The sequence below is a fragment of the Kogia breviceps genome, chromosome 14, assembly GCF_026419965.1.
Source record: "Kogia breviceps isolate mKogBre1 chromosome 14, mKogBre1 haplotype 1, whole genome shotgun sequence".
In the NCBI taxonomy this organism is placed as follows: Eukaryota; Metazoa; Chordata; class Mammalia; order Artiodactyla; family Physeteridae; genus Kogia; species Kogia breviceps.
In genome coordinates this window covers 3,878,094-3,899,899 of record NC_081323.1, presented here as the reverse complement: position 1 = coordinate 3,899,899, position 21,806 = coordinate 3,878,094, and the positions used below count along the sequence as shown (strand labels likewise).

General features: G+C 46.3%; 1 protein-coding gene across 3 annotated transcripts in view; it reads left to right on the top strand.

Annotated features, from left to right (window-relative positions):
* Positions 1 to 21,806, top strand: part of ZNF831 (zinc finger protein 831) — a 123,420-nt gene that overhangs the window by 61,127 nt on the left and 40,487 nt on the right. For all 3 annotated transcript variants that reach the window (XM_067012648.1, XM_067012649.1, XM_067012650.1), the window contains one exon: positions 8,266 to 8,417. In XM_067012648.1, the coding sequence (XP_066868749.1) occupies positions 8,266 to 8,417 (152 nt within the window). The remainder of the gene's footprint in view (positions 1 to 8,265; positions 8,418 to 21,806) is intronic.

The following is a 21,806-nucleotide window of genomic DNA, read 5'->3' as shown; positions in this document are numbered from 1 at the left end:
CGGGGGCTCCAGCTCACTCAGGCCAGGGGGAGGGAGGGGCACGGAGGCGGGGCGAATCCGCGACGTCAGAGGCCGGCGTGACGCTGCACCGGCCCGAGGCGCGCCGCGCGTTCTCCCGGGGAAGCTGTCCCTGGATCCCGGGACCCCGGCAGTGGCGGGCTGCACGGGCTCCCGGGAGGGCCGGTGTGGAGAGTGACCTGTGCTTGCATACAGGCTTCTTGGTGGCGGCAGCAGCAACCTTTGCGTCCCACACCCGTCTCTACTGTCCGTGCCGACAGCTGCGGCTCGCGCCCGTTTCTGGAGCTCCTTTACGCGGTGCTCTTAATCCCCTCTCCTTGCGCCCGAGGAAGCAAAGAGGCAAGAAAAAGTCTCGTCTGTTCGGCAGCTCCGCGCCCGTTTCTGGGGCTCCTTTAAGCGGCGCGCTTAATCCCCTCTCCTCACGCCCAGGAAGCAAAGAGGGAAGAAAAGGTCTCTTGCCTCTTCGGCAGCTCCAGACTCTCCCGGACTCCCTCCCGGCCAGCCGTGGTGCACTAACCCCTTCAGGCTGTGTTCGCGCGCCAACCGCAGTCCTCTCTCGGCTTCCGTCCGAAGCCCGAGCCTCAGCTCCCAGCCCCGCCCGCCCCGGCGGGTGACAGACGAGCCTCTCGGGCTGGTGAGTGCCGGTCAGCACTGATCCTCTGCGGGGCTTTGCCCTCCGCACCCTGTGGCTGCGCTCTCCTCCGCGGCTCCGAAGCTTCCACCCAGCCACCGACAGTCTCCGCCTGCGCAGGGGCTCCTAGTGTGTGGAAACCTTTCCTCCTTCACGGCTCCCTCCCACCGGTGCAGGTACCGTCCCTATTCTTTGTCTCTGTTTATTCTCTTTTCTTTTGCCCTACCCAGGTACGTGGGGAGTTTCTTGCCTTTTGGGAGGTCTGAGGTCTTCTGCCAGCGTTCGGTGGGTGTTCTATAGGAGAAGTTCCACGTGTAGATGTATTTCTGATGTCTCTGTGAGGAGGAAGGAGATCTCCGCATCTTACTCTTCCGCCATCTTTAAGCCGTCTCCCATATTCTTACTAATGTTTGTTAGGAGAAGATTTTTCATGTTTTGCCCACCCAGAATTTGTAGGATTGTGTATATATTCTAGATTTGCATATATTCTTTGCTTGTTATATATACTGCAGATATTTTTCCAGGTCTGTTATCTGACTTTTTAAGCCCGTTTATTTATATTTGCCCGCATAATTGCAAATATCTTGCCTCTTCGTTCCTTTTGGCATGTCAGATCTTCCTTCTGGGAGTGTTTTCTTCTGTCTGAAGTATATTCTTTAGAAAAGAAAAATCTCAGTTTTTATTAGCCTGAAAGTGCATTTATTTCATCCTTGTTGTTGAAAAATATTTTTTCAGTCTTAGGTTGACAGTTATTTCCTCTCAGTCCATCAAAGCTGTTATTGCATCATCACTTGGCTTCTATTTTGTGGTGAGAAGTTACCTATAAGTCTACTCGTCTGTCTTTTGAAGCTCTTTTATCTCTGGCTACTTTCAAGGTCTTCTTCTTTGGTGTTCCATACTTTTACTTTGATGTATCCAGGTACACGTCACTTTAATTTATTCCATTAGGAATCCATTGGGCTTCTATAATTTCTGGGTTGACGTCTACCCGGAAAATGCTCAGCCATCGTTCTTCAGATGTTGCCTCCATCCCGGTCTCCCTCCTCTTTGGAACATCGAAATAATGCATCTTAGATCTGTCTTTCATGTCTCTTAACCTCTATTTTCAACAACTTTGTCTCTCCCTGCTATAATCTAGATACTTTGTTGGGATGTATCTTTAAAATGTTACTAATTTTCTAAATCCACTGAGTGTTTTTTTTCAAAGCTCTATTGACATATATTGAATTTTAATATTATGCGTATTTAAAGTGTGCAATATAATAAGTTTTGACATGTTCACACTGGTGAAACCAACAACACTATCAAGATAAGAAACGTATCCACAATCCCCAAAGTTTCCATGTATCTCCTTGTAATTCTTTCCTCCTGCCACCCTCCCACCCCCAGGTAACCACTGATGTGCTTTCTGTCGCTATAGAGTATTTCACTTTTTCTAGAATTTTATAAAAATGGAAGCAGACAATATATACCTCCCCCCCGCCGTTGGTTTTTGGCTGGGCTTTTTTTTCACTCCATATGATTATTTTGAGGCTTATCCATGTTGTTGTGTGTACCAGTAATTTGTTCCTTTTCATTCCTAAGTAGTAAAAGCCATTGTGCGGATATGGCACAATTTGTTCATACGACCACTTGTTGGTAGACATTTGGCTTGTTTTAGTTTTGAGCTGTTATAAATAAAAATTACTATAAATATTCATATACAAGTCTTTGTATGGGTATAAGCTTTAAATCCTCTTGAGTAAATACCGAAGAGTGGAATGTCTGGATCATATATGGTAGAAGCATAATTAATTTTTTAAGATGCTGCCAAGCTGTTTTCCAGAGTGGTTGTATCATTTTACATTTCCACGAGCAGTGTGTGACAGCTTCCGCTTCTCCACCTCCTTGCCAACACTTAGTATGGCCATTCTTTTTAATTTTTGTCATTCTAATAGATATCTAATGGTATTGTATTAGTTTGAATTTACATTTCCCTAATAAATGATGATGTTGACTATCTTTTCATGTGCTTATTTGTCATTTATGTATCTTTTTTGGTGAAATATCTGTTTGCATCTTTTCCCACTAAAAATGGGTTGTTAGTTTTCTTCTTACTGAATTTTGAGAGTTATTTTTATATTCTGGCTATAAGTCCTTTTTCCGATATGCAAGTGGTAAATATTTCCTTCCAGCCTGTGCCTCGTTTTTAATTCTCTTAACAGTGTCTTTTAAAGGGCAAACATTTTAAATTTTGATGAATTCCAATTATCATTCTTTCTTTGGATTGTGCTTTTGATGTCATAACTAAAAAATCTTGGCCTAAATCATAGCCACAAAGATTTTTCTCTCAAGTTTTCTTCTGTAGCTTTATTGTTTTAGGTTTAATATTCAGACCTAGGATCAAATTTTTGTATATGGTGTGATGTATAAATCAAAATTCTTAGTTTTGCAGGTGTATACCTAATTGTTCCAGCATGATTTGTTCATCTATTTGTCTATTTTGATGCATATGCCACGCTGCCTTGATGACACTGCCTGACTTGAAGGGTTACTCTAAAACTTAAATATTCAAGGCAGTGTGGTGTTCACATCAAAATCGACAAATAGATCAATGAAACAGAATAAAGAATACAGAAATAGACCACACATACATGGTCAACTGATTTTTGACTAAGGTTCAAAGGAAGTTCAATGGCAAAAGTATAGTCTTTTCAACAAATGGTGCTGGACCTGGAAAGTTTCCCTGCCAGGAAGCCAAGGCAATTATGAGGCTCACCTCATCTGTTCCTCTTCTCTCAGGGACCACTGCTTTCATTGCTTGGTGTCTAATGTCCTGAAAATCATTGTTTTAGACATTTGTCTATTTTTTTATTTGGGAGGGCACATCTAGTCACTGCTATACTATCTTGGTCAGAAGAAGTCCCTGGACTAATGCAATGGCCTCTTAATTGCTCCCCTGCTTTTACATGTCTGTCGAGTTTTAAATTTAATTCCTGACAATATTATACTTAATTTTTTTAAAGTTCCATTTAATTATTTTTCAAATCTGTCTGGGGCCGTGGTGCCGCACGCAAACCTGCAAGTCTGCCTCCTTGGATCTACCTTCCAAGACTTGGCTGATAAAAGGGATAGTGGGCATGGGGGTCAGGGCAGGATTGGAGTAGGCAGGGCAGTCAATGGCTGTCCACCGGCATCAAGACACATGACAAACCTCACCCTGCCTCCTTTTGTGAGCTTCCCACTGGACTCCAGTCAAAGCTGGTGTCCCCTGCGCTCTTGACCTTGGTCCACCAGTCATCAGTGCCCCGGCTGGAGCTGACCTGGGGTAAGAAAGCTTTTTTCTGATGGGTCTTCCATGAGGTCTATAAACAAAGATATTGTGCTGTTCTTATGTAAGTGCTGTTAATATTGGCTCTTGCGGGAAGATCTACAGAGAGAGACCAAGAGAGCAGAGGGTATGTCAAGTATGAGTTGGATTTAAAGTCTGGCCCTTAAATAGCAGCTTATTAAAACAAAATGTAGAGCACTATACAAGACAGCTAAAAGCAGAAAATTAGACATGAATACAAAAATCTAGACTGATCTTCAAAACATAGCCTTGAGTAAAAATAAAGTGAGAATAAGAATGGCTTTGTGGTAAATGTCACGCACAAAAGCGACACTACATATTTATCAGCATTCATGTATATTTAAGGAGGTTTGCCAAACATGCCCGGGTGCCTCTGGGGGAAACAGGCAGATGGGAGTGAGAAGAGAAGCAGGGGCGACACTCTAATCTTGCATCTGAGGTTGGGCTGCCTAGAAGCAGAGCCTGAGACGGGGATTCTTGTACAAGAGATTTACGCAGGGAGGGCTCTCAGGAGACTTGTAAGGGATGACGGAAGCAGACAAGGGCGAGGGAAGAACTCAGCAAAGATGCGGGCGTCCAGTCGTGCCTGATCCCACAGGGAGCTCTGGAGTGTGAAGTGCGTCCCAGAGATGGTCCTGCTCAGAGGCAAAGGGACTGGGCTCTCACACCCCGTGACAGTCAGTCAGTGGCTAAGGGCCCTTCATGGGGGGTGTGAACACTCTCCCAGGCCTTCCAGGCAAGCTGGCTCCCACTGGCCTAGGGCAGCCCTCTTGGGTAAGTATGCGTCCCAGCAGCCGGCCAGACGAGCAGCCCCGTGAAGGCGGTGGAGACAAGCACTAATGGCCTCTGCTGAACTGCGAGGGGCCTTGCAGGACGGGCGATGGCGAGCTTGCAGGACCTGCCCCATCCTGGCTGTCCATTCCCAGGGTGGTGCTGCTCTAGGGGGGGCTGCACACAGAATGTTCTGGAGAACATAGGAGGGAAAAAAGTAGACCCTGCCCATGACTAAACAAAAATTGCTTTGAAGACAATGCCAAGATCCACTTAGGCTCCCCCCAAGGCCAAAAGGGTCCAAATTCCACCGTAATGAGATCTGAATCCAGAGGCTGGAGCTCTCTCAGCAGTCTCCTAGTTATTTTCATTGAGCGCAGTTCCTCGCTTTTGTCCATTTTCCAAAAGCAAACCTTCCTGCAGTTCAAACTGTGCCGTTCTTAACACCTGCCAGCTTGTGGCAGTCACCCACTGACCGGGGGCAAAGGTGACCCACGGCACACGGGGGGAAGAATGCTCCCAACACCTCCCACCTTCCTTCCTGCCTTTGTCTCTGTACTTGGAAATCACTCTCCGCCGGCCCAGCAGGAGCCCCGACTGGTTCAGGGGTTTGTGATTAGCAGAACGGCAGCCCTCTTGCTCTCCATCTGGGCTCAGATAGCTCTTTCAGGAACCTGGGGTCTTGACAAGCAGGGATGGGCTGCTTCAAAGAACCAGGAAGGCACCCCTGGGGAGTGACAGCTCCTGCCCAAGGCCCAGGAGGCCACAGTCCCTGTAAGTGGAGCCTCTCCCAAACATGAAAAAGATGAAGGAAAAGTCACTTTTTCTGGGCTTCCCTGGTGGCGCAGTGGTTGAGAGTCCGCCTGCCGGTGCAGGGGACACGGGTTCGTGCCCCGGTCCGGGAGGATCCCGCGTGCCGCGGAGCGGCTGGGCCCGTGAGCCGTGGCCGCTGAGCCTGCACTTCTGGAGCTTGCGCCCCGCAAACGGAGAGACCACAACAGTGAGAGGCCCGCGTACCACACACACACACAAAAAGTCACTTTTTCCTTGTTGCTGCTATGAAAATGAGCGCCCAAGAGGATACAGAATTCTGCAGATCTTACTTAAATTCTGCAAGCAGCCCTGATTATTAGGGGACTGCGGCTGGATGTTGGCGGCAGGTCAGACAAATGAGAAAGAAAAATGGCCAAGCAGGTTACCTCACCTTCCTCCCCAGCCAGGTGGCTCTAAAGAGCATCACCGAGGGAACAGAATTCTTGTAAACTGAGGCTTTGCAAAGGGAAGGGAGTCCCTGTGGCTAAACCAGGCAGCTAGAAGCGGTGCAAAGATCTTTTCAAAGAGCTGACCACCGATAATGGTCAAAATGGTTCAGGGATTCGAGTCAAGAGTTTAGCTCCCAACTGGCTACAGGGCTTCGAGTCTTAGGGCGTATTGTAGGCGTTCTGCCTCTCCGTTCTTTCACCTGCGGAGTGGGGGGCTAGAACAGCTTGCTGGTCTGATTTTGGCTGCACTTTCTTATTGGTAAAAAATTGTTAGCCTGCACCCTAAGAAATGCACAGCTGTTCATTTACCAGTTATACATCTGTTCTACTCCCCTAATGTATTATGTACATTATAAAGGGCCTGCAACAATAGATATAAGAAAGTCTAGATAAAAATAACTGTAGATGGAAGCACAGTATTTTTAAAAAATTTATTTAAGTATAGTTGATTTACAATGTTGTGTTAATTTCTGCTCTACAGCAGAGTGATTCAGTTATACATATATATATATATATATATATTCTTTTCCATTATGGTTTATTCCAGGATATTGAATATAGTTCCCTGTGCTCTACAGTAGGACCTTGCTATTTATCCATTCTATATATAATAGTTTGCACCTGCGAATCCCAAACTCCCGATCCATTTCTCTCCGCCCCCCGCCCCCGCTTGGCAACCTACATCTGTTCTCTATGTATGTGAGCCTGTTTCTGTTTTGTAGATAAGTTCATCTGTGTTATATTTTAGATTCCACATATAAATGTTATCATATGGTATTTGTCTTTCTCTTTCTGACTTCACTTAGTATGATAATCTCTAGGGGCATCCATGTTGTTGCAAATGGCATTCTTTCATTCTTTTTTATGGCTGACTAATATTCCATTGTATATATGTATCACATCTTCTTTATCCATTCATCTGTCAGTGGACATTTAGGTTGCTTCCATGTCTTGGCTATTGTGAATAATGCTGCTATGAACATAGGGGTGCACGTATCTTTTTGAATTATAGTTTTGTCTGGATATATGCCCAGGAGTGGGATTGCTGGATCATATGATAGCTCTATGCTTAGTTTTTAGAGGAACCTCCCTACTGTTTTCCACAGTGGATGTACCAATATATATTCCCACCAACAGTGTAGGAGGGTTCCCATTTCTCCATGCCCTCTCCAGCATTTGTTATTTGTAGACTTTTTAATGATGGCATTCTGATGGTGTGAGGTGCTATCTCACTGTAGTTTTGATTAGCATTTCTCTAATAGTTAGTGATGTTGAGAAGCTCACTATTTTCTTTCTCTACCCTTGTTGTGCCCTCCCCCTGGGATGTGAAGGCTCTGTTTTAGAGATTATTATTATTATTATTTTTTGAATGTTTATTTCACTTTTTATTTATCTATTAACATCTTTATTGGAGTATAATTGCTTTACAATGTTGTGTTAGTTGCTGCTGTAAAACAAAGTGAATCAGCTGTATGTATACATATATCCCCATATCCCCTCCCTCTTGCGTCTCCCTCCCACCCTCCCTATCCCACCCTTCTAGGTGGTCACAACGTACCAAGCTGGTCTCCCTGTGCTATGCGGCTGCTTCTCACTAGCTATCTATTTTGCATAGCCCAGATGATCTGGAAGAGCTTCTCTAGGGGGAGCATGTGTGATGCCCGTTTTTTCAGAGGAGACGCTTTGGGCCTGACCTGTCCAATAACGGTAGCCACTAGCCACCAGTGGCTCTTTAAACTCATTAAAATGCAATTAAATGTAAAGCTCAGTTCCTCGGGACACATGAACTACATTGCACTCACTCTAGAGCTCCCTGTGGTTAGTGGCTGCTGTATTGGTCCATGCAGGTTATAGAAGACGCCCATCACTGTGGAAAGTTCTTCTGGACAGCCTGTTTAGTAAGTAGTCAAGACCATAGAATTCAGTATTTAATTACAGCAACTGACCTTTATTAAGCGCTTGTGGTGTGGGAAGCATGTTCCAGGCACTGTGTCTCATTTCATCCGTACAGCGGCTGCCTGAGTTGTGTCCTGTTGTCATCCCCACGTCCTGGCGGGAGAATGTAGATTGGAGGGAAAGGGGGCTCCTGACAGCTGATGAGCTGCCTGGACCTCATGTCCCTGTGTTCTCCCAGGCTTCCCACGCGGACCTGGATTTTATCCTCTGAGCATCCTGTCTTGGATTTTTGTGCCTATGATCTCCCGGACACACTCTCAAGGCTGATCACTGCACATGTGCTTCTCGTCCCCCAGGTACAAAGGGAATTTCTTGCAAAGCCGTTTTCAGCTGAGAGCCAGCAGACTGAGGAAGCCACACTGGGTGCTGAGAAGAGACGGCCGTTCACCCCCATCCGAGGGGCCGGCCCCACGCAGGACCTGCGGGCAGGCTTCTTCAGAAACAGCAGGTAAGGCTCTCCTTGGAGGTGGATCCAAACCAGGCACCAGGCTGCTGGGATGTGAAATGAGCAGAGCAGCCATCCTCGCTGTCCGGAGCCTGAAGTCCAGCAGGGAGACACGTGCATGTGGGGTGATGACAGAAGTGTCACCTCTGGGGGACAGTCGAGACCCTAAACTAGGGGAGAGGGTCCTGGGTGAGGCTGTTGAGAATCCAATATTGAGAAGACAACACACGTCCTCAAGTACTGGCCACGGGTGCCCAGCCCTGTCCAAGTACAGATTCCCTCCAGGACCTGGAAAACCTGAATTGGAACTCTGGGTGCCTCTACTTTTCCCCATCATTAAAGAGGAAGTTCACTGGATTCTTTCCACAGGGCCACTGTGAGGCTAAAATGGGTCAGTGGATGGGCTTTCGAATGAATGTGAGATAGAAGAATAAGGAAGAGTTGTGATGTGAGAGTTGCAGGGAACATGCTTCCCCGGGAGGTGGTAAGAGGGGCCCTCTTCATCATTCTCGGAAACAGAGGATGAACTAATGGAGGCTGCTTCCTGGAAAAGGGCTATTTTAAGGTGCAGTCACTGGGCAACGAGGGCAAATCGCGTAACTTCTCTGGACCACAATTCCCCTCCCTTCCTCCCCTCCGCCTGGCGGTCATGAGCCCAGCCTTAGCCTTTCTGGCAATGTGTTGACTGGGGAAGATAGAGACCATATTTGAGAAGGTGGCCGGTCCCGTCTGGCCAGTGGTGACAGAATTACCATCCTTTTGTGGCTGATTGCTGTCTGTTTGGCTCAGGGCTGACCCTGGGCTCTGCCTGCTGGCTGCGGTTTTGGTCCCTGGAGACAGTTGGCTGGGGCCCCTCCTCCTCCACCTCTGTGTGGCTCCAGCGCCCCCTGCGGGCAGATGGTGTTTCCATGCTGCCCCTCGACCCCCCACCTCCAACTCCGACGCCCTCTCTGGTAGGCAGGCGAGGATGAGGATTAGTCTTTTTCTCAGCGAGAGTTTACATCAAGGTGGGTATTTGCTCGACTGGATGGCCAGCTGTGGAAGGAAAAGCACTGTCTTTTTATGGAACGTCTAGGGTTAAGACCTCGTTGGGGGAGGCTGAGTGGGTGTAGACAAAAATGCAGTCAGGGCACCTGGCTTTGCCCTTTCTTCATTTTCTATGGCTCCTCACCTTGAACTCCACTGCCTTCCTCCTGGTCAGATAGATACAGCCGATGGAACTGCCCACTGGGGTGTTCATGGGCGATACCACCTCCACAGCAGAACCCACCAGAACCCACCAGAACTCTGTCAGTTGTCTGTAATGGCAGTGCTTTCCCACCAGCTCTCTTCCCAGCACCATACATAGAGCTGAATCAAGCTGCTCCTGGAAACTCACATCAGCTTCCATGTTTCCGTTGCTAAGCTCCATGCTGGAAACTGAAAGGGAAAAGACGACAATCCCTGCTCTGGATGAATGTGGTTCAGGGTGCAGACAGACAGACAGGCTTGCTGTCCATCCTTTGCTCAAATCGAGTGGGGGGTGACACTGGCGGGTCAGCGAGCTCCCTCCTGGGAGTCTTCTGTCTGTACAGCGAGGCCGCTGATGGAGGTCTTGCCCACCCAATGGCTCGGTGTGAGAATCGAGTGAGCCCGTGTGTGGCAGGGAATTTGCAGGCTCCAAGGCAGGTGATAAGCGTTGATTGTAATGATCTCCTGAGCGTAATAAGCACACGTGCGTTAAGATCTGGCGTTATGCTGAGTGCCAAGTGAGTGTGGAGTGCGTGGTAACCAGCGTGCCTGTGGTTTAGCGGAGGACAAGGTCAGGGTTGGAGGAAGAGCCCAAAGGGGGAGTTTTCTTAGGAGAGAGACAGCTTCTTCTGGAAATTCAGGTGCAGGGAGAATAGAACAAAGGCTTTCTGAACTGGGAAAGAAAATTGCCTATGGCAGCCAAAGAAATTGCCACAAACTTGGTCCAAGGTGTAAAACACCTTGGTCCAAGGTGTATTCTCTCTCAGTTCTGGAGGCCGGGAGTCTCGCTGTCTCTCCGAAGCCTCTAGGGGAGGATCCTTCCCTTCCTCTCAGCTTCTGGGGGCTCCAGGCATCCTTGGCTTGTGGCCGCTTCACTCCAATCTCCGCCTTCATCTTGACAGAGCTTCTCCCCTGTGTTTCTGTGGGTCAAATCTCCCTCTGTCTTTCTCTTATAAGGACACTTGCCGTTGAATTTAGGACTCGCCCTAAATCCAGGATGATCTTATTTTGAGATTCCTCATTTCACGTGCAAATACCTTTTTCCAAGTAAGGTCACAGTCACAGGTTCTGTGGCTTAGGACTTGGAGGGGGAGGCATGATTCAACCACTAACCACTTAAACAATGTTCCCCCTATCTGGGAACCAACAGAAGGGACCTTAAAATGTGTTTCTAAGTGAAAAAGGCAGAAGCACCCATGAACACTCAATTTACAACAATGCGCATCATCTGTGCTCTTAGGGTGTGCAAACAGTTTTGGCAGGAAAGTTCTATTATAAGCTTAAATCAGTATGTATTCATTAAAACGGGATCACCCAGCCCAGCACCCAGCAGGACGTGTTCACACTTGTGGGGAGTCTTGTCCAAGTGACCACAGGCAGCTTCGAGCGTGAGACGGGTGTGTTGGGTAAGGGGCCCCATTCCCCTCTCTTTGGGAAGAAGGCCTGTGGCCAGCTGGATAGGGGGCAGGCAGGGCCTCCGAGTGTGGCTGTGTGGATGGTGCCCATAGGGGCTGAAATCCAGCCACCACTGGTTGGCGCAGCCTTTTGCTCTGTGGGGCTGTCAACCCAAAGCAAGGAGCTCCTTCCTCTTTCTCCCAAGGGGGTGGGGGACACCTTTCCACACATCGTCCAGTGGAAGTGGTTGCCTCTTCCTAATTACGTGTGTACGCCGTGTGCCCATGGTACCCCTGGGGGCCCCAGTGCAGCAGAGAGACCAGCTGGAAAGCCTCTGATCTTTCATGGTCCTCTCCACACCATCGTGCCTTTACAAGCTTCTCTTGGCCTCAGGGAATGGCCTTGCTCCCTCCACGCTGGGAGAATCCCACTTCTGTACACTTCTGATCTCAACATCAGCCTTTCCTACCAAAATCCTAAGAGCAAACGGCGGGCTCCAGTGAATGGGGGATAAAACCAGCCCCAAAGAGAAAAAAAAAAAAAAATCAGAAACAAAATCTAAATGTGGAGCTAAGATTGAGAGGCCAAATGTAATGCAAATCCCTCTGGGAACGTAGTGCCCCTCCCTCCATGTAGGTAATAATGTTGCAGCCACAGCCCAGGGTGGTGACAAATGTCTGCACTTTCATGTTTGTTATTGGAACAGCCAGTTGAGTCAGAGGTCTGGGTCACTGGTGCCCATTTTCAAAGGGCTCCCTCCCGCCACAGTGTCCGCTCAGGGCAGGTGTGAGCCCGTGGAGTGTGGTCTAAGCATTGGCCCAGGGAATATTAATCACCCCACCACTCCCATTCCTTATTGAAGTGTCAGAGAGGGAAAAAAAACCCAGTAAGCCCGGGGTGGACGGGCTGTTATGGACACCACCGGGTTGGGGGCAGGTGGTAGAGTGCATTAAAATAAATAGCACCTGGAAATCAAAGGAGCTTGGGAAGTTTATTTACACCATGTCCCAAAGCCAATGTTTCACAGCAGAGTGACAGGCACTCAGAGTGTTGGGTGTTTGAAGACAGAGTGCTGTAACTTCAAAGGAACCTAAAGATGGGCCTTGGTCACCCACCATTTACAAACAAATTTCTTGTCTCCTTTGACCTGGCAGGTCCTGGTTGGAGAGATCAGAGCTGGCTGCTCAGTGAGGGAGCTGACCTCACTGTGTGTGTGTGTGTGTGTGTGTGTGTGTGTGTGTGTGTACGCGTGTGTGTGTGCACGCGTGTGTGTATGCACGTGAGTATATTTGTGAGTGCATGCAGACGTGTATATTTTTGTGGGGGGAGGACCTGGTTTCCACAGCAGGACAATGATAGGGTGATTTGTTTTGGGTGACCTGAGGGGTTGTAACTTGGGGGAACTTGAGGAAACCCAACAAAGAAATTGAGAATAACCTTTGCAGGGGAATTTCCCAATTCGAAGGCAGGGAAAACCTTTGGTCCTGATCCTTGAAGGCCAATTAGAATCCGCAAAACGTTTTCAAATAAGTACACAGGAATACTTGTGTCCAGGGGCCGAAATAAGATATTGTAACGGATTCTTTCTCCTCTTTATTTTTGGAGAAACTTCCTGTCAATAATTTATGAGGATGAGAGAGAGGATGGTTTTGGAAAATATCTTTTAAAAGGATGCTTAATTTCCCTCTCCTTTCAACTGTTCCAATAGCTTGGTACTAATCATTTGAATTAACAGATGGCTTGGTAGTGAAGTCATCTGCACGCAGAAGGCCAGAGGAGTTATGAAGGATGGAGACCTAATTTATAAGATTTTATGGTGATTGGGATCTTTGAGACTCTCCTTAGAACTGAACTTTTTCATTTTGTTCATTTTTCTTTTTTTGACTTTCCAACAGCACTGAATTTAATTTTTTTCTTTTTAAAAAATTTTTATTTTATATTGGACTATAGCTGATTTACAATGTTGTGTTAGTATCAGGTGTACAGCAAAGTGATTCAGTTTTACATATATGTATATATATCTATTCTTTTTCAAATTCTTTTCCCATTTACGTTATTACAGAATACTGAGCAGAGTTCCCTGTGCTATACAGTAGGTCCCTGTTGGTTACCTGTTTTAAATATAGTAGTGTGTCTATGTCAATCTCAAACTCCCAATTTATCCCTCCCCTCCACCTTTCCCATTTGGTAACCGTAAGTTTGTTTTCTATGTCTGTGAGTCTGTTTCTGTTTTGTAAATAAGTTCATTGTATTTTTTTAGCTTCCGCATATAAGCGATGTCATATAATACTTGCCTTTCTTTGTCTGACCTACTTCGCTTAGTATGATCATCTCCAGGTCCATCCATGTTGCTGCAAATGGCATTATTTCATTCTTTTGTTCGTTTGTTTGTTATGAATGTCACATGCCTTTTATTTATTTAAAAAAATTTTTTATTGAAGTATACTTGAATTACAATGTTGTGTTAATTACTGCTGTACAGCAAAGTGACTCAGTTATACATATATATTCTTTATATATATATATACATATATATATATTCTTTTTCATATTCTTTTCCATTATGGTTTATCCCAGGATATTGAGTATAGTTCCCTGTGCTATACAGTAGGACCTTGTTGTTTATCCATCTTATATATAATAGTTTGCATCTGCTAATCCCAAACTCCCACTCCATCCCTCCCCCACCCACTCTCCCCCTTGGCAACCACAAGTCTGTTCTTTATGTCTGTGAGTCTGTTTCTGTTTCGTGGATAAGTTCATTTGTGTCGTATTTTAGATTCCATATATAAGTGATATCATATGGTATTTGTCTTTTTCTTTTTGACTTACTTCACTTAGTATGGTAATGTCTAGGTCTCATGTTGCTGCAAATGACATTATTTCATTATTTTTTTATGGCTGAGTAAAAAAATAGTATTCCATTGTATATACACACCACATCTTCTTTATCCATTCACCTGTCAATGGACATTTAGGTTGTTTCCATGTCTTGGCTATTGTAAATAGTGCAGCAATGAACACTGGGGTGTATGTATCCTTTCGAACCATGGTTTCCTCCAGATGTATGCCCAGGAGTAGGATTGCAGGATCAAATGGTAGCTCTATTTTTTAAGGAACCTCCATACTGTTCTCCGTAGTGGCTGCACCAGTTTACATTCCCACCAACAGTGTAGGAGGGTTCCCTTTTCTCCACACTCTCTCCAGCATTGATTAATTGTAGACTTTTTGCTGATGGCCATTCTGACTGGTGTGAGGTGATATCTCATTGTAGTTTTGATCTGTATTTCTCTAATGATTAGTGATGTTGAGTGAACTTTTTTAAAACCTAAATTCAGTGGTCCATCCCATCCAAGTTCCCAGCAAAGGTGTGGAGGGAGCTGGAAGTTTCTTTGGAGACATCAAGTATCATTGACTTGCCAGACGCCTCAGGCTGAATGTGACTAAGAACTGCAAGGTTGTTCCTATTTCAAAGAACGTCCTTCCTCACTTCCAGGGTCACTTCCAGATCAGGGCTGAGGTGGGGAGTTAGGTGGATCTAATCTCAGTCACTTGAACTGCTTCACTGAAGGGACTGGTAAAAAATGGTTCTTAGATATCAAGTGGTTGAATATCCCCAGGAGAGCAAACCTCCTCTTGAGGACAGTCCTCATAATCCAGATGTTCTTCACGGGGTTCCCCTCCCAGTCGGAGGTCGGCTGGGGAGGCAGTGACTGTCACAGAATGAGAACAGTCCCTACTAAACTGACTGCTGATACATTTAGACCCCATTCAAACACTTCTCTTTGTCTCTCTCCATCTCTCCTTACCATTACTTTCCATCCCTGCCCTTCAGATTGACTTTCACAACGTCATGTAAACTGATTGCTCAAGACATCGAATTTAATGAGATTGATGGGAGTGGCCATTGGGTTGATTCATTCCCATTGGCAGAATCAGGTAACAAACGGATAAGAGAAAACTGGTGAGGCTAATTCCAGAGTGATGGGAACATCAAAGACTTAAGAGAAGCCCTTAGAAAAATTGAGGAAAGTCTAGAATATTTTTTGGATGGGAAAAAGTCTCTCTCGATGATCTTGCTCTGCAAGTAAAAGTAAAAGTGAAGATTAGCCCATTGTTCTACCCTATAGTTTGGTGTAAAAATGTACTCTGCCCCCATCAACATTCGATTAACCTTTGTTGATGTTAACAATTGGCTCATAGCTTGTCATTATAACCCACAAACTGGAAGTTTGTTTTACTTTTCATTTTTGTAGGTTCATCTGCTTATTTTCACAACATTAGGTTTCATGGTTTTTCACGAGAAATTCTCCAAGTCCTTAATTTTCCACTGTTTACTGTGAAATTTTGGTCCCCATTGTGAATGAATTCATTTTTCGTGGTCTTTCCTCCGTGGCAATGATCTCAGCTAATAAGGACCCTGTTTGCCCAGCTGATAAGTCATCTTCGCCTAGCAGATCCGTAGTGTTTGTTGAATGACCAACTGAACAGCAGAAGTGAGTCTCCCTATTTTAAGCTTCCTTTAAGCTCACCTTCAGTTGAAAGGACATTCAAAACCAGCCCCCAAATCTTTAAGAATGAAGGAAGGGGCATGCAATCTGGAGGTTTTGTTCCTGATGGTGTTTTGGGGATGTGTGTCAGCAATGGAAGAATCCAGTGGGTCTCGAGTTTGGATGGCGGTGGGCTAAGCAGCATAAAAGCAAACTTCATCGTTCTTTTCCTCATAAAAGAAACTTCCTTAACTAAAAAAAGTTCCAGCTCCCCCTACCCACTTGCTAGATTCAAATTTGTGGAATCGCCATCTTCACCCGTAAGGATCATCTAATGCCACCTCCGCTTTACCGGTGAGAGCTCTGGCGAGACAAAGATGGGGGCTTTGAGCCGGCAGATGTTCACTCTGATGTCTTTTAACCTGGGGTCCTCTCTTACACCACACGGGGACCAAATCTCAGAAGAAATTCTCAGGCGTAACATGTTTTAGGACCATTGAGGGAAAGGAAGGAAAGAAAACAGGCAGTCTGTCCATCCGGGCTGCTTTGACAACAAACAGCAATTTCTGGTGAGGAATTCTCGAAGGTCCCCGCTTGGCCGTGTGGTGTATGCCATTTGGTTTTAGCATGTAGTGTCTGAAACTGTGATGACGTCTTACTGGACTGGCTTGTTACCAGGGGATTAACTGAGATGTTGGATCTGTGTAGGAGGCAGTGAGTTTCAGAAGTCAGGGTTTAAGCTAAATGTGTGAGGGACCCTGCTGGGGCGGTTTCTCATCTTACCTGAGCACCTGTCTTCCTGGTGCCCGTTTAAGAATTGGGGGGTGGGGGGCATTCTCCACTTGGCAATTACGCCCGTGTAATTAACGGTCAGAGAAAGACCATCTTTTGTAGCTTAAGGGGAAGTTCACCACTAAGCTTGTTATGAAAACGATCTCTCCGCTGTTTTCTTACCAAGTTAGGGTCTTAGGGACTCAGAAAGGGCAGCTTTGCAAGTGCGTGTTGTGTGCCCGCGTGCGCATTTGTGTCCTCGCATTTGGGTGTTATTTTTCCATTAGGAGAAGCGATTGAAAAACCCACACGTCCATACAAAGCGGGTGACACCACCTGAGCGAAAGCCACTACTGATTCTCTTTTGTTGTGGTTATACAATTCCTGATGCATCTCTCCTGTTGAGGTCACCGCTCTGAAATGAATACTTTTCTTTCCAGAACGTGGGGCACGGTGGAGATGAATGCAACATCATTCAACTCTGCATTTCAAGTGGGACATTCTAGTCTCCGGGAGCTTAAAACCCATCAGCAGGCAGCCCTGTTACCCTTTTCCTAATATCACAGTTATTGACCCTGGGCTGCAAAAAAAGAATCTCATAATTAGGTTTGCCCTGTTTCTGTGTTTATGTGCACATTTGTTCCTCTCTAGCCAATGACATCATCAACTTTAAAATTTTTTTTTATTATTGGAATCCTTTGTGTTAAAAGGAACTGCTCCATTAACTGAGACCTGTTCTATTTACTCCGATGCTGGGATACATGAAAACATTCCGTGATATAAAGAGCACTCTTACATATTTCCTTAGAAACGCATTTTGTGGAACTGAATGGAGAACACTGATGTCGTTGAGGTTAATTATTCGGGCTTTTGCCGGGCACATTGGAAGCCGTGCGGCTTCTGCCGGTACACGGATGAAAATTGGAACACTGAAGAGCAGCCCAGCGTGGCCCTGTGCCCAGATGACACATCTGAAGTCATATTGATGGAGGGAGATGCTTTATTGAACGATAAGAACTCCACCGAGTTTCTGGGCTTGCAATTTCCTGCAGCTGGCGTGGCTTCTGGCAGTAAACACCGTGTGATTCGGGGCTACATTTAAAAGTGAGATTGTAGAAAACTCTCCCAATAACTAAACTCAGAGGGCACTTTCAGTTTAGGAGCTGCACCCACATCTAATCTCCCCAACAGACTTGTGATGAGTGACTCATTCTCATTTTGCAGAGGGAGAAACTGAGACTCAGAGAGGCATCCAGTGACTTGCCCGGGGTCACCCAGATGATGAATCTGGGGGTCCATGGTGTCTCCTACAGTCAGAAATATCGCATCTGCATGTCACCTGTGCAATTAGTTGCTTAAGTGGTCCATTTAAGCTCACTGACAAAAACCATAAATACATTTATTTTGAAAAAAAACTGTTTATTGACGCCAAAAATGGAAAGTCAATATCACATGCCATTAAGAGAACTTTACAGAAAGATAATGCTCTGAACAATATTTTCTTGGTAAATAAATTCTAGCTAGACTGTTGTGGGTAAAAGAGCAAGAGCCCTAGGTACACTCCCTCTGCTTGGGCTTCCCTGGTGGTGCAGTGGTTGAGAGTCTGCCTGCCGATGCTGGGAACACGGGTTCGTGCCCCAGTCCGGGAAGATCCCACATGCTGCGGAGCGGCTGGGCCCGTGAGCCATGGCCACTGAGCCTGCGCATCCGGAGCCTGTGCCCCGCAGCGGGAGAGGCCACGGCAGTGAGAGGCCCGCATACCGCAAAAAAAAAAAAAAAAAAACATAAAAAGAGATTTGGAGGTGTTAGAGATATATTAGCACCCAGCTGAGACGTTCTTCTTTCCCTAATCAGAGGGATGTAGGGAGAATAGCTTTCTCACTGGGTGAATCCATTTTAACACTAAGCTTGTGATTCACCGCCCACTGGGGTCTGAGACCCTCCCTGGGACTTTCTTGTGCTGTCATATCCACTTTTCTCTGTCAATAAGATACCCCTGGCTTCTACAGTCTTATGTAGGATTTCCTCAACTCTTGTAAGGCCTTCACCTTTATCAATTTAAACTCTACATTCAACAGGGTTGGCTGTAGAGACCATGGACCAACATTCTGCAAAGACCCTGCTTGAAGACCGAACCTTTTCTGCCTCGTGGGGGTGGGAGCTTGGGGGTGTCAGAGGTCTCCTAGGCAGGTTCAAACTCTGCATTTGTAAGAGTCTGAGATGCTGACCCAGAACCTTCTGTGGCTGAAGGAGGGATGGTGGGAAATGCCCAGGGTGCAGAGAGAGGAGGCGGCAGTGACCAGGCACAGCTGAGACCTTGGTGTGGCCTCATCCTTCTCCTGAGAAGAGTGAGGAGCCATTGGTGGACTTGGGGTGCAGGAGAGGAGGGCAGAGAGCAGACCATCCAATGTAGGTGCAGGGTGGAGAGAGGCTTGGGGTAGGTAGAGTGGATACCTAGGAGACAGATGAGAAAGTTCCTGAAACAGATTGGACAGGTTTGCATTGAAAAAGACCTTGGAAAAAAGGGATGCTCCGCCTAGAGGACAAGAAAAGTGAATTATTAGTTTTTAGTTATGCGTGTAATCATGAATCATGCTTCTTTTAACACATTAAAATATGGTAATAAGGCTCATGTTCACTTTGACCACCCCCCCCCCCATTCCCAACGGCCCTCTCAGATAAAACTACAGTTTGGAGTTAGGAGGGCATCTGCCAGGTCGTTATTTCTGTGCACGTGTGTGCATGTGTGTGTGTGTCTGTGTGTAACATGAGTGGTACCACACTGCCCACCTCATCGTGCAACTTGCTTTTGGTTAACTCAACAACATTTTGTGGTCTTCCCACACTGTTAGGACATGTAGACCTATCTCAACAGTGTAGGTAGGGACAGAGTCTCTTGGGGTGGGGCTGCTGTAATTTTAGGTAGTCATTCTCCCAATAAGGGACAGTTCATCATTGCCAGCACTTCACTATGGCATCGTGCTCTTCGGACCCACTGTCCATGACTCCCTGACCCAAGCAGGGAGTTGCTCTAGGGAAGACCCAAGAGGAAGAATCACTGGCTCTTTCTTATGTCTCACATTTAAAAAATTTTTATATTATATTGGAGTCTAGTTGATTTACAATGTTGTGTTAGTTTCTGGTGTACAGCAAAGTGATTCAGTTATACACGTACATACATCTGTTCTTTTTCAGATTCTTTTCCCATATAGGTTATTACAGAGTATCGAGTAGAGTTCCCTGTGCTCTACAGTAGGTCCTTGTTGATGATCTATTTTATGTATAGTAGTGTGTGTATGTTCATCCCGAACTCCTAATTTATCCCTGCCCCACCCTCTTTCCCCTCTGGTAACCATAAGTTTGTTTTCTATGTCTGTGAGTCTGTTTCTGTTTTGTAAATAAGTTCATCTGTATCACTTTTTTTAGATTCCACATATAAATGACATCATATGATATTTGTCTTTATCTTACTTCACTTAATATGATAATCTCTAGGTCCATCCATGTTGCTGCCAATGGCATTATTTCATTCTTTTTTAGGGCTGAGTAATATTCCATTGTATATATATACACCACATCTTCTTTATCCAGTCATCTGTCAGTGGACACTTAGGTTGCTTCCATGTCTTGGCTATGATAAACAGTGCTGCAGTGAACATTGGGGTGCATGTATTTCTTCAAATTAGAGTTTTCTCCAGATACATGCCCAGGAGTGGGATTGCAGGATCATATGGTAGCTCTCTATTTTTAGTTTTACGAGGAACCTACATAGTGTTCTCCACAGTGACTGCACCAATTTACATTCCCACCAACAGTGTAGGAGGGTTCCCTTTTCTCCACACCCTCTCCAGTATTTATTATTTCTAGACTTTTTGATGATGGCCATTGTGACCAGTGTGAGGTGATACCACATTGTAGTTTTGTTACATTGCACATTTTTAATAGATATTTCCATGTTGCTTTCTATTTCCCATTCCCATAAATAGCATGTTAGAGTACTTATTTCATTGATCTTATCGAACTTAAAAAAAATCTGCAAGATGGGCAACAGATGCTACCTCGAACGGCCATGGCCAGGACGGCCTTTCCACCCGTGCCTTGCATCCCACTGGGGGGGTCCATTGCCCAGACTGACCATGAGGAAAGCTGACATTATCAAGTGGAAAAAAACACGGAGGGATGAGTAGACTATTTTGTTTTTAAACCACAGAGAAGTGAGTTTCTCTTGACCAAACTTTAAGTCCACTGGGTACAATTTGATGTTCTCTCCAAATATTAATAGATTTGTTCTTCGGCCGAGGCACGAAGTCTTGGTCTGCTCCAAGAGAGGTCCGTCACTGCCAAGGACACAAGGCCACAAAGGACTTCCTCTGTGCCGAGCCAGTTCATTAGACCCGGTGAGCAATTTGCAGAAGAGATTAATTGATTTGCAGGCTGCCCAGCACTGAGTGTTACTCAGCTACCTCCCAGAAAGCTCAGGCCGCCCGGGAGCTCGACAGAGCAAACAGTAATATGTGAGACTTTAGTCAAAGGCTGAATGTTGTCTTCCTTCCTCATTATAAACAGAAGCCAGAGCGATGAAGTTCTCAGCCCCTTGTGGTTTAGTGTGGGATTTGGGGCCACGGTCCAGGCTCCCGGAATAAAATGAGAAGGCTCGTGGAGCCGCAGCTGCCAGTATGATAGCAATGTTTCTCTTTGCAAGCTGTGATTATCCCCAGACAGCCACCTTGCTTATCTTGCTCTGAAAAGTTGCTATACCGGAGGTGGAAATTTCAACTCCGCACGCCTGTATCAGAAAGGACTCTTTGGGGTGTGGGGAAAAGAGACTCAATTTAAATTGACCTAGACAGAAACATTCATCATCTCATGGAACAGAGGAGGGGGCTTCAGGCATGGCTGGATCCAGAGGTACCAATGATGTCACCCGGACTCAGTTTCTCTCCATCTCTTGGCTGCTCTTCTGGGTCAGCAGCATCTCTGGCTCCTCTAGTACCTGCCCTGCCCCAACACGCTTGACCCCTTTCCGTAAGCCAAGTCCCCAGACTGAATCCGGGTGGCCTGGTTGGGGGTAGGCGTCTCTCCTGAACCAGTCACTGGGGATTTGAGTGGCCCCTGTCCTTGTATGGAGGGATGGGTTGGGGCCACCTCTGCTACAGCTCTTAAGAGTAGAGGAGAGACAGTTTCCCAAAAGAATCGGGGCCCAGATGTCCAAACCGCCTCTTACTCATAGTTTAATGGAATTCAGCATCTGCGTGTGAGCAGTCATGCCCCCTGAGAGGGGAGGAGCGCGAGATGCCATGAGCCCTCTCCTCAAGGAGCTTGGGGACCAGTTGGTGGACCGAGATGCCTTAGTGAAATAGATGAGAGCTCCTATGCGATTAGCGGGCCCCCGCCCTGTGCCAGGCAGCGCGTGGGAGCAGGAAGAGAGGCAGACGAGAACACGACACTGCCCTGTCCTTAGGGAGAGCCCAGTCTGGCAGAGGAAGCCGGCACAGACTGGTAAACA